The 16,704-nt window shown below is 37.2% G+C and overlaps 1 protein-coding gene across 1 annotated transcript; it reads right to left on the bottom strand.

The window, feature by feature from the left end:
* Nucleotides 1–5,573: 5,573 nt before the first annotated feature.
* LOC118798372 (B-cell receptor CD22-like) lies at nucleotides 5,574–8,167 on the bottom strand. The gene is made up of 3 exons (XM_036557804.1): nucleotides 7,670–8,167; nucleotides 6,269–6,517; nucleotides 5,574–6,091 (listed from the first exon to the last, which is right to left on the bottom strand). Exons 1-3 carry the CDS (start codon nucleotides 8,061–8,063, stop codon nucleotides 5,823–5,825), a joined length of 912 nt encoding a protein of 303 aa, XP_036413697.1. The 5' UTR covers nucleotides 8,064–8,167; the 3' UTR covers nucleotides 5,574–5,822.
* Between the last annotated feature and the right edge of the window lie 8,537 nt (nucleotides 8,168–16,704).

Here is a 16,704-nt window from a genome sequence, read left to right as displayed (position 1 = left end):
TTGATCTTATAAATGTTTAATATTGATTTTAATTTGAATAGTTTGTATACCAAAGTACCACTGTGGATTCAGCCATGTGTGCACAATTCATACTGGACATAAAGAGCAATATTTGGGTGTAAAAGCCAAAATGTCATCACTCCCATTGTGCACTATACAGGGAACAGTGAGCCTTTTGAGAATGAACCTAGATGTTTATTAGTGCAAATTAATGAGCTGTTTTGCCTGCTTATGATAAATAGTGCACTTACAAGAAACTTATTCAATAAATGGCTTGCAGCACCCAACTGCAGTTTTATTTACATAACCTGGCATGCACAATAAAAAACATTTCTGAAGAATTTATGGAAGAATTTGTGAAGATTCTTTAAAATAGAGATCTCTGTTTTTGCAAATGAACTCATCACTCATTCTCTTATGAACACGGCTGGTAAAGTAACAGGTGTTTCTTAGACATCTGTGACCATTTAAAACCAGGTCAAGGTCTAAATTGCATGGAGAACCTTCTTCATTCTGACCTGTTCTCCTTCCTAAATGTAACAATAAAGCATCATATTTTGTTCCTCAGGCATTACCATGACTTATTTTGCACTGAATTTGAAATGTATTTGTGTCTTTTTTTATTTGCCATGGATCAGGTGCACATGCATGATCTGTAGGCTTAACCTCACAAAAGTTTTACACATAAAAAAAAATAATAAATCAATAAATAAAGTAAAACATGAAGTTCACTGATTTATGTTGAGTTTAACTGAAACAATGGCAGTACAGACAACACAGACTACAACACATACATAAGTGCTTAACTATATCTGTTTACTGTAGGCTATATTGTTTCTCATAAACTACAAAAAAACCTCTGAACTAAAGAAAACATCTTACCGTTGTGTGACGAGGCTCATCTCCAATGCCAAAATGATATGTGGAGAGAATAGAGACAGAGCTGAGATGATAAACATGTGGTTAACACGTTTAACTATGAGCTGCTGCTCTTAACAGAAATGGCCAATGGCTCATTTAAATGAAGTTTCCTCTTACAGGATGCATGTGACCTTCTTAGCTGCAGCAAGAGATGAACTTGACTTTAAACTTCTGCAAAGTCTAAATTGTCTTTTAATAAAACCATCATGTCTTTCATTTCATGTCTAATATTTTATATATATTTTGGGGTAAAATTATATTACATAATTTATATTCGGTAATTACACAATAGTGGAAAATACAACTGAAGTACATACACATGTGTAGTTACATGAGCTGTGCTACTGTAATCAATATATAACCATGAATGCATCATCAGCAGTTACATTGTTGTTGCATGTATTATTAATGTCTAACTAAATGATTATTACAGACACTATACAAACAATTCCCTTTTTCTAAACAAATCATAGTGATCAAATTGATTTGCTGCCTGAAAACAGAATCTTAGAACAGCACCTTGGACAGCACTGTCACCTGTATACAGTTACATCCCACAAACCTTAGACCTACACTGCCATCTAGAGGAAGAGTTTTGAGTAACACTGTTTTACAGTGACCTTATTACAGCATAAGGAACAATGTGACTACAACTAAGCAGCTGATGAAATGACAGTGTTAAGGTAGTTTAGATCATAAAAATATCTATTTCAGCAGGAAGTTACATTGTGTAACTGCACATCTAATTTCACAACTTAACATTGCAAAACTAGTTGAAATTAGTGTCTGAACCAGGATTTGTGGCCATATTTTTATTTTAAATATACAGAACATTATCTGTCTGTGCCAAAAACCCCTTAACACATGTTTTCCAGGTGAAACATCGAAACACATTTTGATTGTGCTGACAGTGCAACTCCATTGATTGATTTGTGTCATTGTTCTGACTGTGGCACCAAGTCAGGCTGCAATTATTGCAAATAATTCCTTCACACTTTATGGGAGCCGTGAACTACAGATAAATGAAAGAGAAGATAAATACACATTGCATAACAACGAACATGTGCAGGTTCCTAAAAGAGCAAATAGTTTTGTCTGCATTGGTATCAGAAGTTCAATGATAGCCATCTGACACAAATCAGTGCAGTCAGTCCAGCTCCTGAGGTGCTTGTGAAGTTGTTTATAAATGTGTTTAAGTGTGTAGGAGATTAGAGCACAGATTAAACTGTGCAGGGCAGTTGGTCAAAATGTTTGGACCACAACCACTGACCTACAGCACGCAGCAGAAATATTACATATTGGCCTGTAGGGGGAGCTCTAACACTCTGTAATGACCCTACAGACTCATATGTAGAGAGAAGCAGAGAGAAACAGACACAGAGAGGGAATTTAACCTTTAACCTTCTGCCCCTGGTCACTGACCTGCAGTTTAAACTCTCATTATTCAATAAGGTCGTCCAGACTTCGGTTCCAGTGATGCATCTTAGTGCAGAACTGCTGACTGAAATGAGGCTCTGATTAAAGATCTGGTAGAACATTGTTTAGCCTGAACCAGAATCACTGAGCTGCTCTCTAATGACCACCTTTACCCACCAGATCAGAAACAAAGAAACTGACCTCAGATCATCTTCAACTCAGGATCAACATTTAGGAAGAAGAGGTTCACTGGTTGCTAATCTAAATGAAAGAGACAACGGGTTAGATGTTGGTGCCCGCCACTTTAGGAAGTGACCAAGTGACCAAGACTCATGGTTAGAGTTTTACACTCAGTTATCATTCAGGTCTGTTTCTGTGAATGAAGTGTTTTTGTATATTGTGCTGCTTTTCTGGGTAGCAATGACAAAGCATAGTATGTAAAGTAAAAATACTGCTGTAACTGTCCTGCCAGCCTCTAGTGTCCTTCTTCCGTCCTGGGGTAGCACATGGTGTGTTACGCTGATATTTTACATTGTATCTGTATAGTCATATTTAAAACAAACAAACAAACAAACAAACAAAAAAAACGTAGTTACTAATGAATTCAATGAAATAAACTGATAGTGTTTACAAAATGGAAATCAATGAACTGCTACAAATGAGAGTTTAATCAATAAAGACGTCTTTATTCACAGAAATCAGTCAAACATTTAAATCCCATGAAGTCAAACTTCAAATAATGCAAAATAGAATAAATCCCCAGAGAAATATGTTTCTGTCAAAGAGCACCAAATAAAAAGCAACAATAACATGATTACTACATAAGTTTAAGAAATATAGATCAATTAAAATGATGAAAAAGACTTGGAGACAAATAAAGATTTGGGTTTCAAACACATCCTAATGCATACTACTAATATGTATTAATATAATAATAAATAGATACTAATCTAACTAATATGTCAAAAAATGAAAAAGTGAGAAAAGTAAAAAAAATATATATATATATATTAAACTTTAAAGCTTTTTTCATGCACAGTAACAACAAAGGACAGCTCCACGTCCAATGCTCTCTCTCTCTCTCTCTCTCTCTCTCTCTCTCTCTCTCTCTCTCTCTCTCTAGCAGTTCTCAGCAGATCTAATCTTTTCTTACTGTGCTGTAAATCACTGAGGGATCTTCCACATTCTGAGTTGGTGACCTACAAAACAAAGACGGTGAAACTTTAACCTTTAATGTCTAAAAAACAGAAGATCAAAATTATATTATCAGAACAAACTTCACTCTTTCCCATCTTTAATAAACATGTTCACCACTACACTACATTTATTAATAACACAAACACAGTGTTTATCCAGCAGATGATGCTGAGATGAGAACTGAATTATTCAAACAGTCCAGAGACCTTTTTCTGACAAAACAGCAGCTGCATCTAAAACAAAGTTCTGCCTCTAAAATTTCACTTTAAATCTAAATGTTTTTTCTAACACTGTTAAACTGGTCACAGTGCTGAGTTCAGCTCTGCTGATATTAAACAATAATAAGCATGAAATAAACATTTTCTAGCACCTTTATTTGTGTGTAACTCATCATAATCTGGATCATTCTAGATTTATAATATTATGGTTGAATCAAACGCCATCAATAACACATATTTGGAAACAAACTTATGAAGCTAACTGGCTGCTCATTACTAAGCAGTGACCATAGTGAGTTAAACATTTCCAGAGCACTGTTATTTGTGCATTGTGCATCAAAATATTGTGCTCATCTCTTAACTGAGCTTTGAGACAAACTGACTCTTTATTGTGAAGTGAAGGTTACAATTTAAGTAAACATTAAATTTCAACAGATTTGCTTATCAAAGCATTTGTTTAGTGTTTTATTGTAGCTATCATCAAGACATCCATAGAAAATCAGCAGTTAGCTGTAAATGAAGACTCTTTAAATATAGATTTAATTATTTAGTCCATTATAAACTAACATAGCATTATAAAGCTTTTATTATATACTTGTTAAAGGTGAATTAAAGCCCCAACCTAAAGGCTGTCAAATGGGTCATTACAGCATGGTTAATGGTTGGTATGGTGTAGTAGGTAACACCTCTACCTTCTATGCTGTAGACTGGGGTTCAATCTCCGCCTGGGTAAGCACCTTACACTAAACCAATGAGAATCCTTGGACAAGACTCCTAACACTACCTTCACCTACCTGTGTAAAATTATTGAATCATAAGTCCCTCTGGATAAGAGCGTCTGCCAAATGCCATAAATGTTAAATACATCTTATTTTTATCTTGTGGGCACACAATATGCATGTCTAAAGTTTGCCATATGAATTATATATGAATGTCCACATGTATTTCACCAACATTTCTTTTAACTTCTCTTTAGCTTTACTGATGTTGCTCATCACACAAAGATTTTATGAAACAGTGCTGAACTGTTCTACTGTAAGGTCTGAACAATCCAGTAAGTGGAAGTTTGTCCTGCACACTACTGCTAGCCTGGTGCTAATGTAACATTGGAAATCCCATAAAGGTGCTTAAGGAAATTAGCATTTGTTTCTAAGCCTTTAATTTCTCTTTCCTTAAGGAAATTTTCTCTAAAGCTCAGTGAAACTCACCCAGTGGCAGCAGTGTGATAATGGAATGTAACACTGGCATATTGTGGCTCCCCCTGCTGGTCAGTGCTGGTCACTTCATCATTCTGAATCCTGACTGTGTCATACTGAACATCAGCAGCTCCAGAGTCAGCAGAAGCAGCAGCCTGTACAGGTCTGGATCTGCTGTGTTTAACGGTGGTGTAGAGGACATCATCCTAAAGGTGAAGAGTTCATGGAGAACAGTTTAAATAATGTTCTGAAAATGTGGCAGAAAAGACTCTTATCTTATAAACACTTTCATGAAGTGATCCAAATTTAAAAGTTCTTTTCTGTGGTTCTCAAATAATAAATAGATATAGCCTGTGAAACTGTCACCTACTAGTGGACAGAATATGTGGACAGAATATGTGATCGTTCTTTCTAGGTATCAGCTCTGTCTTTTGTTTCTGGTATTCTCTGAGCTCAAGATGACTTTGGACTCAATCTTCATTGTACTTACTAGGATACATTCTCATTTCATGAATATAAATGTACCTGTTTTGACTCATTGTGATCAGATCCAGCAGGTTTTTGCTTCATTCTGTGAAAACAGAAAAGAAAACAATCACTACATTCTAAAAAGTCTTAGGTTGAAATCCTTTTTATCTGTTAATGCATTGTTACAACCCCAAACAAGTCATTTTCTCACACCAAAGAAAAACGTATGCTAAAATTTACTCACCTGTAGATGCAGATTAAGATGATGATGAGAACAAAGCTTCCTCCTCCCACTGCAATCCAAACTGCAGAAAAACTCTGACCTGCAGAAAAGATCAATTATATCAATTTCATCTGTCATTATTTTAAATGTGCACACTGAAATTAGCATTTCTCTTATTATTCACTACCTACTCTTAACAGTGACCATCACAGTTCCATTCTGAGGTCCATGTTCATTCTGAGCTACACAGTAATGCAGTCCAGTGTGGTCAGCAGTGGTGCTGATGATGCTGTAATTCTGTCCAGATCCTACAGGTGAGGTTCCACCTTCTTTAAACCAGGTGTAGATCTTCACAGGTGGGTTTCCATCACTGCTGCAGGTCAGAGTCACTGAACTGCCCTCCACTATTTCACCAGAGGGGCTGATGGACACTGAAACGTTCTTTGGAGGATCTATGAATTGATATGTTCAGTTGTTTTAGGAATCAAAGTAATCACAGCAGTTTTTTTGATTACTTGAGATTTAACAAGAAAGATGCATATCTGATTATTCAATTTCTGTAAACATTGCTAAGTAAAGAATCTCTTTTTGGTTTACTTTAAAACAAAACAAAAAACAAACAATCTCACGTCGAACATTGAGGTTGTGAGCAGTAGAGTGGAGATGTTGATATCCTCTTACAGCACAGCTATAACTGCCTGCATCCTCACTGCTGACTGTCTGCAGGTGGAGCTGGTTGTTCTTGATGGTCTTTGTGGTTAAAGGACGTCCATTTTTGTACCAGATGAATGTTGGGCCAGTCAGACTGCAGGTGGTTTTACATGTCAGATCTGCTGTTTCTCCCTCTGTCACTTCTTCAGGAGTTTCTACATGGAGCTCTAAGACAATAAGAAGACCATCAGATTAGGAGAGAAGAGTTAGTAACAAGTGCAAATTTAACTGTCCTAAATGATGTTTGATCTTCTCTGCTTCTGATTCAAGAAGCTGTTGTATGACAGAAGAAGAAGTGATTTGGGCACCTGTTGCTAAATTGATAAATCAGTGCATGGAAACAAGCGAGTATGTTATTTAATTATATTATATAATTTGCACCAATTTGCCCTGATAAATATTTAATTTAAATGAAGTGTGCCCTGCAGATGTAATGATGGTGAATCAATATAACAGAAATATTCAGCAGCTCATGAGACATGAGGGGGGGGGTTTGATCAGGTAGTAAAATCTGTGGCAAAAGCTTAAATGTCTTTTGAGTGTTAAAATTACAGTGATTGAAAAGAATAAAATGTGAAATGAACAAAATGTAGCCTTTTTGGATGGGAAAGTGATTATTTTTAATAAAACACTGGCTTGTTGAGTGACAAAATTGCAGTATATTTACTTCTACTGTACTAGATAAACAATAATTGTATTGAAGTGTACATATTTACTGTATCAGTAATGAGCTCATTTTCAGATGTGACCTTACATAAATTTGATGAATAAAGGCCAATGAAAAAAAGTGACATCATAAAATATTTGTCTGGAATATGTTTATATATTGTCCTAATATCCTTTACTTTTTTTACTTTTTTTGAATAATTTATAGCTTATTTTTTGCATTGTGAATATTTAGAAAACTAAAGAAAACTAAAGGTTTTTCTCTTTTCCTTTAAAGTTAATTTATTTCCATTTTTGAGACACCAGGTTTTATTCCAACAGTGTCATGTGCATGTTATTTATACCATTTGCTGAAGAATTGTTCTCAAGATTCATAATTTATAGAAAGTTCTTTAAATCAATAACTAAATAATGAGACTGTATTTGTAAAGGATTAATATTTTCCATGGTTTGAATGAGTAGATAAACCTGAATCAGGGGTAAGGACAGATAAAATGATGTAGGAGTGAATCAGAACAGAAGCTGAACATCATTAGAGCAGATTAATAAAATCAGTGATGATAACATGAATATTCAGAGCAGTCATGAATAAGAAACATTACTCTGAAACCAGAGCTGTGTCTTATAGCTGGACAATGGGATGATTAACTCACCTGTAACTCTGAGCTGAACTCCAGGTGTAGCTGCCCATTTTTCTTTTTCTTCATTTGTTATGATTCTGAAACAGTACTGATGTTCATCCTTCCTTATTACATCACTCAGTTTGAGGGAGAAGTGTTTCTGTTCATCAGTTAAACACTCAACTCTGCCTGAATAATCTGGGTCTTCAGACAAATCAGTCGGCTCCACACCCTGAACTAGATCTATGCCCCAAAAAGTCTCTGTCACTGTAAGACGCTCTGGATGAGTATAAGTTCCATTCATAAAAACTGTGGATCCTTTTAAAGCACATATTTCCTGTTGGTTGTACTTCACACTCCACTCTGTTCCAAAAGCTCCTGAAACATATGATGCATGAAAGAACTGATTACAGAGTCTGGAGACCATAAGACAGTCAGAGTTACTGTAGCTTACAGCTTCACTTCTCTCCTCTCTAACTCCAGCAGCTCCTCTACAACACTGAGCTGATTCTGAGAGAAACCACAAACCACAACAAACACTGACTCACCAATAATCATGAGCAGAAAGATCAGAGGAAGAGGAGGAGCCATTCTCAATGACCTCATCACAGTTGCCTGTAGGATTTTATGACATTATGAATTAAATGTTTCCACATCTTCATCCATTTCTAGTAAAATGTTAAATGAAATGTTTCCAAATATTTACCTAAATTCCTCAAGAAGTCCAAAACTTTAAATGCTGACACTATAATGAAGTCTGTATTTTATTTAATCAGTTCTTAATGTTTTTATAACTGTGTATTATTGTAACCTGACTGTTAAGAACAAAACAACTTTATTACATTTTCAAAACAGCTGTTAAAGTGACATTTCTGAGTATTTATGACCAGCAGGTTCTTCACAAGTGACGGTCTATACTGAGAATCATGGATCACCTTCTTCATTTAGAGCTGTTCTCCCCCCCACAGTGCACTATATTATTTGCACTATATGTCTTTTGTTTATGTTACTTCTTAAGCATCATGTGATCATACATGTTCTCCAAATTTTCCCCCTAAACAATCCCACATGAAACAATAAATATAAACGGAACTTCTTTGAAACTGAAATGGTAGAAACATCAGTCTAAACACAAATAGCTACATTTGTACTGTATGTTTCTCATAAACTATTAAAATATTCTGAATCAAACATACATCTTACCGTTCTGTAACGAGGCTCCTCTTCAACGTTCAGATGATAAATGATGAGAACAGAGACAGAACTGAGATGATGAACTAGATGTGGTTAAAAGATAAGTAGTCAGATGAAACTCCCAGAGTTATTAATACACTCATTCCTCTTATAGAATATATGTGGTCATCTTAGCTGCAGCAAGAGATGAACTTTACCTTCAACTTCTGGAAGGTCCAAAATTATCTCTCTTTCAATCAATGACATCTTTCTGTTCAAGAAAAGTTCTTTAAAAATGTACTGAAGTAGGACCAGTTCCTCTTCTTCTCCTGCTACTGTATGAAGCGGTAATTATCACTGGTGTGTTTATCAGTGCTGATCTCAGTACAGTGTTACCCAGCTGATAGAATAAACATCACCAGATCATCTGAAGAACACAGTGACTGATCTGCTGCATGTTCCACTGCTATTTTTAAGGGATATTCCATTACTATATTTTTTTAGATGAGATCTCAGATGGGTTTAATTATTTGAATTGTTTTAAGAGTTTGTTGGCTTAAAATGCATGTTGACCTAGAAGTGATGTAAGTCTAACTCTGAGTGAAAATCAATCAGGTTAAAGTGGTTTAATTAAGTAAAGTCAAAATGTCTGATTCTCTGTCTGCTCATGTGGCAGAAAAACACTGGACTTTTCCTTTCCTTCCTGTCTTTCAGGCTGATAAACAGGCAATGCAGTGTTTTATTGTAAATTAAAATGTTATGTTTTGCTTACTTTTTTTGGTTAGCATGTTGGTTAGCATGTTAGCTGGTTCATTACCTTGAGGTTTTGCATATTAGCATGTAAGCTAGCACGTTAGTTTGCAGTTAGCACATTCCCAGATAACAAGTATATATCAGTCTCCAGGCTGGATAAGTTCGGCACCCAGCTGACTGTATGCCACTACTTATACACCCCCACACATTGAAAGTTTAGCTAGTTTAGATTTGGTCTGATATTCTGCTTAATCACCAGTGGGGCACCTGGACAAAAGCTGATCAAAAAGCCAGAAGGCCACCACATTTGCCATTGGTGGGCCCACTACCCTACTGCCCCTTTGCCATTAGTGACCCACTACCCTACTACAGACTGGGTTAGTTCAGGCATTAGCACATTGTCAGCACCTTAATGTGTTAGCACCATAGCTAGCATGTTAGTTGACAGTTAGTGTGTTGGCACCTCAGCTAGCATATTATTTCGCAGTTGGTGTGTTTGACTTTTCTCACAAATTGCCCAAAATAAGCTTCAGTTTGGTTATCTGGGCTATAAGTGAGCACCTATATGAAAATAAATCTGCAGTTTTATTTTACACATACAAAAACACACTTCAGTATAGATGATGAATGACTTCTACACACAGCTTGAAGCACAAAACATCCAGCCAGCAAGGAAGACCACCCCTCCTCTCACCAACCAAGTGTTTAGTCAGTACACAGCAGACTTTAGGAAAATTTTTCCAGAAATGACCTAAATAAAACTGCTGGCCCTGACAACATACCTGGCCAGGTGCTCAGAAGATGTGCTGACCTGTTTGTGGCTATTCTATCAGACATATTTAACTTAACTTACTGAGCCAGGTAATTATCCGACTACCATCCATGTGCCAAAGAAATCAACTGTGTCTTGCCTCAATGACTACTGACTCATAGTGCTCAGTCCAGTCATCATGATGTGCTATAGAGCAGTCTTGTCCACATTGGATACACTCCAGTTCATGTATCACCCTAACGGGTCTACAGAGATGCCTTATTCTCCGCCATTTACCATTTGCTGACACTCTTGGACACTCTGGACAAAGAAACAACAACAATTATGTGAGAAATTTACTAGACTCTAGACATTCTAGACACTAGACATTCAACACAATCATCCTTCAACAATTTACTGGAAAGCTGAGGTTGCTGGGTCTGACCACCTCCAGTACAGACCATAATGACCAGCTGTTCCACTGTCTGGTATGGGAACTGTGCCATCTCAGATGTAAAGGCCCTACTGCAGATTATGAGGACAGCTGAGATGATCATCAGGGTGTCTTTACCCACCATTGACACTTCCCACCACAAATGCTGCACCCACAGGCCACCAGCACTGTGAACAACCCCTCCCACCCCATCTTGGACTCTTCACCCTCCTGCTGTTTGGCAGAAGGTACCGGAGCATCCATTTCAACAACAAACTGTGCAGTGTTCCCCCGAGGCAGTCAGACTACTGAACACACTGTTGTAGACTGATCAAACAGGCCTTCATCATCACTGCACACCTGCACTTTAACTTCTTTAAGTCTTTCAATGATGCTATTTGACCTCGATTCATATATATATGTTATTTTGCAGTCCTGTCTAGTTACATCACATGTTTTTGCCATGTGTATTTATTTTTTATTTATTGTCTGGTGTATTTATTGTATATTCTGCACTTGTTCCACGCTGTTCTATATATGTACTTTATGTAGTTCTGTGTTATGTGCTGCTGTTTTGTGATGTGGCCACCATGTGGCCTGAAGAATCACTTTGAGATTAATAACATAAAATTAGTGGATATGTACATTTAAACATTGAATTTGTGTATATATGTTCCTGTGGCCTGTTTGTAGTATCAAGCTTGGCTGCTGCTGCCGGGGTTCTCATAGCATGTCTGAGATTACTGAGAGAGCACATTCATATGTGTCATTACTTTAGCCTGATGGGTGCTCAGAGGCCAGGTCTGGGTGTGAATGATGTCATTTTCTCTGAAAGTATGAGATGAACTCCAGCAGCAGTAGCACATATTTTCTGCATTCTACTTTTAGAACTGAACTCATGATGATAGGAGTCAGGTATGCTGATTAACTTAGTTAATCGTTGTTGTCTATGGTTACTGACTTTCAAAGGGGATCTTTTTTTTTTTTTTTCTTTTTCTGGACATAGTTTAAGCTGTTAAGTAGGATTCCAACCCTGTTCCTGGAAATCTACCACCAGTTTAGTTCAGTGCACCTGGCTCTGACAACAAGATGCTCCTGAAGGCCTTGATTAAATGGATTGGAATTGTCTAACATTATATTATTATTATTATTATTATTATTATTAAGAATGTAACTACATAAAAAATGAACAATCTCACTTCATCCAGATCTATATTAATATCTATAGACTCAGATGTAGTTCATATGATTAATAAACTATGTAGTGAAATTCATTTGATTCTCATCAGTGTTTGGGTTATGATAAGCACCAAAGTGTGAAATAAAAGTTATGTGGATCAGTTTCAGGTACAAGGCAGCTGTATTTGGGGCAGTCCAACTCTCATAGTCATAACAGGCAGGACACAGGCAAGCATCATAAGTGACATTTCCATTTTTAAAATAAAACAGAAGACAAAGTGAGGGTCAAAACAGGAAAGTACAAAACAGAAGACATGGCCTGGTGCTCAGGATAAACAAGGAAACTTCACGAACAACTAATCCAAACAAAGGGGCATATAAAAAGGAGTTAATAAGTTCTAGATCACATGCAGGTATGCAAGTGTGATGTGACTGGGCAGAGCCAGAGAGAGTCCAAGTTGAGTCTCCCCAAAAGGGAGAGAAAACATGACAGAACCCCCTCTTAAGGCGTGGCTTCTTAAGTGCACGACAGAGGGTGGGTCCAGACAATGAGGAGTCATGGCCACAACTGGCAGAAAGAACAGACTTTAGGGCAGTCCATCGACTGGGTCAACATAGGGGTCAGGGGGAGGACCAGCAATATTGGTCTTCTGAGTGGGACACAGGTATGCTGGCTATGGAGCCATCCCGTGGCCTGGCATAGAAAGAGGAGCTCTGGAACCCAGCACAGAAAGAGCAGTCCTAAAAGCTGGCACTGGAACAGGACAGGGAGCCAACACTGGAGCAGCAGCTGCTCTGGAAAGTCAGCTCCAGTAGTAGTTACCACCCCAGAGGAGGCACCTAGAGGAGCCACCTCAAGACAGCAGGACTTGGGAGCCACTACTGGCAAGGTAACTTGGGGTGGCAGGATAATGGTAGATGTCTATGAGCTATTGATTTTACCCTTACTGGTGCCACCCCAGAGACAGTTCAATTCCTTTTTTTTCTGAGCGTGTATAGTATCAGGAGAAAATCGTCATTCTAAAGAAAAGACAACATGACCTTGATGACCTTTAAGAAAGCACGTCCAGGTCTCACTCTGTTCCTCAGATCTGTTGTCTTTGAATTGTTAATACTGTACTAAGATCAGCACTGATAAACCTACCAGTGATAAACTCTGCTTTTTGCAGTAGCAGGAGAAGAGATAGAACTGGTTAAATTATACCGGAACATGTTCGACCCGGGCGGCCTCACTGCAAGCTGGGGGTGGTGACAGGGAGGCGGAGCAGCGAGCACTCATTCCCTCTCGGCTGCCCTTAATGAGAGCCAGCTGATGCTGATCTGGAGCAGCAGCAACAGACGGAAGAGCTGAAAATATTGAATAAGACTGAAAAATCTAGCTGACTGAAGCCACTGAAAAGTGATCAGCATAGTTCGGGTTGTTTGGAGTTTATTTTGTGTGTTAATAAATATGGCTGCTACGACACTGAACCCTGCCTCCAGTGTCCTCCTTGAGCCCGGGGTAGCACATGCCATGCTACACTCATCTTTTGCTGCAGCTGAGAAGGTCACATGCTTCCTGTAGGAGGAAGTAGCATGTAAATGAGCCTGGATATTTTTATTGAGCAAGAGATCTTACAGTTAAAAGTTGACCACATGTAAATCAACACACATCAGTGCTGCCTGTTCTCACAATTTCCCATGATGTTCTTTCTAAAGGAAGATCATTTCTTTATATTACTAAGTTTTTAATTAATATTAGAATCATAAACATGGTTTTAGATTTTTTAAAAATGCTTAATCAGAACTATATGCTTATTTTTGGTCCAAAATGAGTTTTTGTCAAGTTCAAGCCAATGTTTTAATTTTCCTACAAAATCACGTAGGTATGGTATTCTAGGCTGACAGTTAATTCCACAGGCAAACACTTCATTTTTAGTATATGACAATATTATTGAACGTCTAGTTTGGAGAACAGCTACTCAATGACATCTTCTGGGTTTGTCCAGTGCTACAGTGCTCCTGAGGGAGTCTAAATGAATGAGTTCCTATTGGGCTTTTGTGTAAAATCATAGTTTGTGCTGAAAGTACACATTCTTTAAAACACACCATTAGACATCATAGAATGTTTCAGTACAACTGTTTTTTGAGTGCTTTTGAGCTGCAGGACTGTCTAACAGTGTATTATGTGTGTTCTTGATGTCAGAAAGAATGAACTGCTTTACTCAGCCAGTGAGCTGATCAGCTTGCCAACCAATCAGCACTGACCATCAGTAATTCCAACCAACCAGCACTCAGTAGCAGTAATGCCAACAAAACAGGATTAATTTTTCATTTTTAGCTGTATCTCTCCATTCACCCCTCTTCAATGAGGACTTGCTCACAGGCACCCTCTGGTGTTTTGTCATGTTTTTGATATGACAAGTCCTGAGTCATGTGATGCAGCAAGGAGTTCTGGGAATTGGAGTCCTGGGTGGCCCTGCTGGCCAGTTTCATATCAAATCTAATAAAAATTGTGGTGTGATTTGCCTCAAAATGGGCGTAGAAAGTGTTCAGCTCGTCTGGAAGTGCAGCGTTGATGTTATTCACTGAACGAGTTTCCCTCTTAAACTTATTGTGTTTAACTCCTACCACAGGCTTCTCATGTTGGTGGTGTTGAACTGTGATTTCACTTTAGCTCAGTACTCTCGTTTGGCTGCTCTCATGGTCTTACAGAGAGCATAGCTGGCTTTTTTATACTCATCTGTGTTTCCTGATTTAAAAGCAGCGGTATGCGCATTCAGAGCTGCACAGATTATAGATATATCAAATTTTATTTTGATTTTTATTATTAGATTTTGAGACAATTACAACACAAAAACAGATTAATAAGAAGGCCTATTTACCTTCTGTGAAATAAAGTAGCTCTGATCTAGAGCTGCTGTACATTAATAACACTAAATGAAGCATCACTTTGCAAAAACTTAAAGATGTCTACATTGGAAACTTTAAACCTGATAGCTAACAATTTGAGAGAACTAGCTACACATTTTACAGGTGTGTAACTCAGTTCAAAGCAGTATCTGTAGTTCAAAGTACATTAAAAACATGGTACCACTAATGGAAACTTCTTGCAGGACAGAAATGCAGTTATAAACATAAGAGGAAGAGTCATACAGTTCACTGTTCTCCACCTCATGAATTAGTTTCTCCTCATCTGTTTTTGGCCAATTTTGACAAATCATGGCTATCTAAACAGTATTCATGGTGGAACAGCAGCACAATGCCATGCAATGCACAAGTTAAAAACAGAGATGGGGAGTCAGTGAAAATGTGTAATAACTAGTAAAAGTGTTTCTATTTGCATTATACAAGGTTTTTCATTACAAATCACATAATAATGTGGGGGGTAAATCGCTCTTATTTCTGGAGGGAATAAATATCTCTTTAAACCTCAAGCACAGCCAGAATCAGGACCTGAACCTGGATGATGGCAGCCAACACTCCCAAACACAGTACCTTCCGAAACTGCTTTCACACAATCTGAACATTAACATCACATACTTGAAAAGGCAACTGACAACCTTTACTTAGTGTTTTAAGAACTAAATACAACCTGGTTAAGCTTGTGCAAAGCATCATGGGAACAAAAGCATGCTCTTACACTACAATATTGCTTGCATAAAAAATGTGATGAAAAGAGAAGGATGGAACTTACATCATATCCTTTGTTCAGTAATATCACTCATTAAAATGTAATCAAACTGTATCCATTCATTCTACATATTCTATATTTTAAGTTTGTAGCCTGTTATTTTACTGTTATTCACAGTTTTATTCACAGTTCATCTTGTTTTGTTCATACATTGTATTTGCAATTTTTGACATTATTTCTATTTTATCACTTTACAATTGCAATATGATCTTAGATCATAAATGAATAAAAGTCATACACATTAAATGTAAACTTTTTTCTTATTATTGGTAATTTTATTATAACGTTTATGACTATATGAATGTATGTGTAGATTTGCACAATAAATATCCAGTTTCTCAGAGCAGAGAAACAGCGCCCTCCTGTCAATTCACAAACTGCAGACAGAGACACCAGTGATGACATCAAACCTCACCGACTCTTAAAGTGGCAGTAGAGACACTAATTATACCTCTGAATAGAAAATATTAAAGAAATATCTGGTAAATAACCATCAAAATTAGCATACAGTTATTCAACAATATTCAACTCTGTTTCCAAAAAAGTTGGGACACTATGCAGAATGTAAATAAAAAAAGAAAGCAATGATGTGTAGATCAATTTAACCCTATATTTATTGCAAACAATACTAAGACAACATAACAACTGTTGATGCCAGCAGCATGTTTCAAAAAAGAATACAGATATTTCTCTGGATTTTCTTAATCTTGTAATGAAATTATGTATCGTAGATGATAAAAAACAAAAGTTCTTTGCTGTTTTACATTAAGAAACATTGTTCTTGAATGAAACTTGTAGTCAACATTCAATCAGACGGATGAAAAGTAAACTGTGAAAACAGAATAGCATCACTGTTTGACATGTAGGAGGAGCTCTAACACTCTCTAATCAACTACAGAGTGTCATGTAGAGACCCCCCCCCACCTTCTCTCTCAGTCTACCCACTCTGTTTATGTGATGGGTTCATCATATTGAGGGCTTTTCCAGAATAATTACAAAGGAGTCAAATTTGATTATAAAATCATCTGATAGGAAGAAAATATTCATGCAGATTTACTACAACATTCAACAGAAGTGCAAAATGTTTAGCATGGTGAAACAGCTCT

This window comes from Colossoma macropomum, unplaced genomic scaffold (genome assembly GCF_904425465.1).
Source record: "Colossoma macropomum unplaced genomic scaffold, Colossoma_macropomum, whole genome shotgun sequence".
In the NCBI taxonomy this organism is placed as follows: Eukaryota; Metazoa; Chordata; class Actinopteri; order Characiformes; family Serrasalmidae; genus Colossoma; species Colossoma macropomum.
Note: the sequence above shows the minus strand (reverse complement) of the source record. Positions and strands in the feature narration are given on the sequence as shown.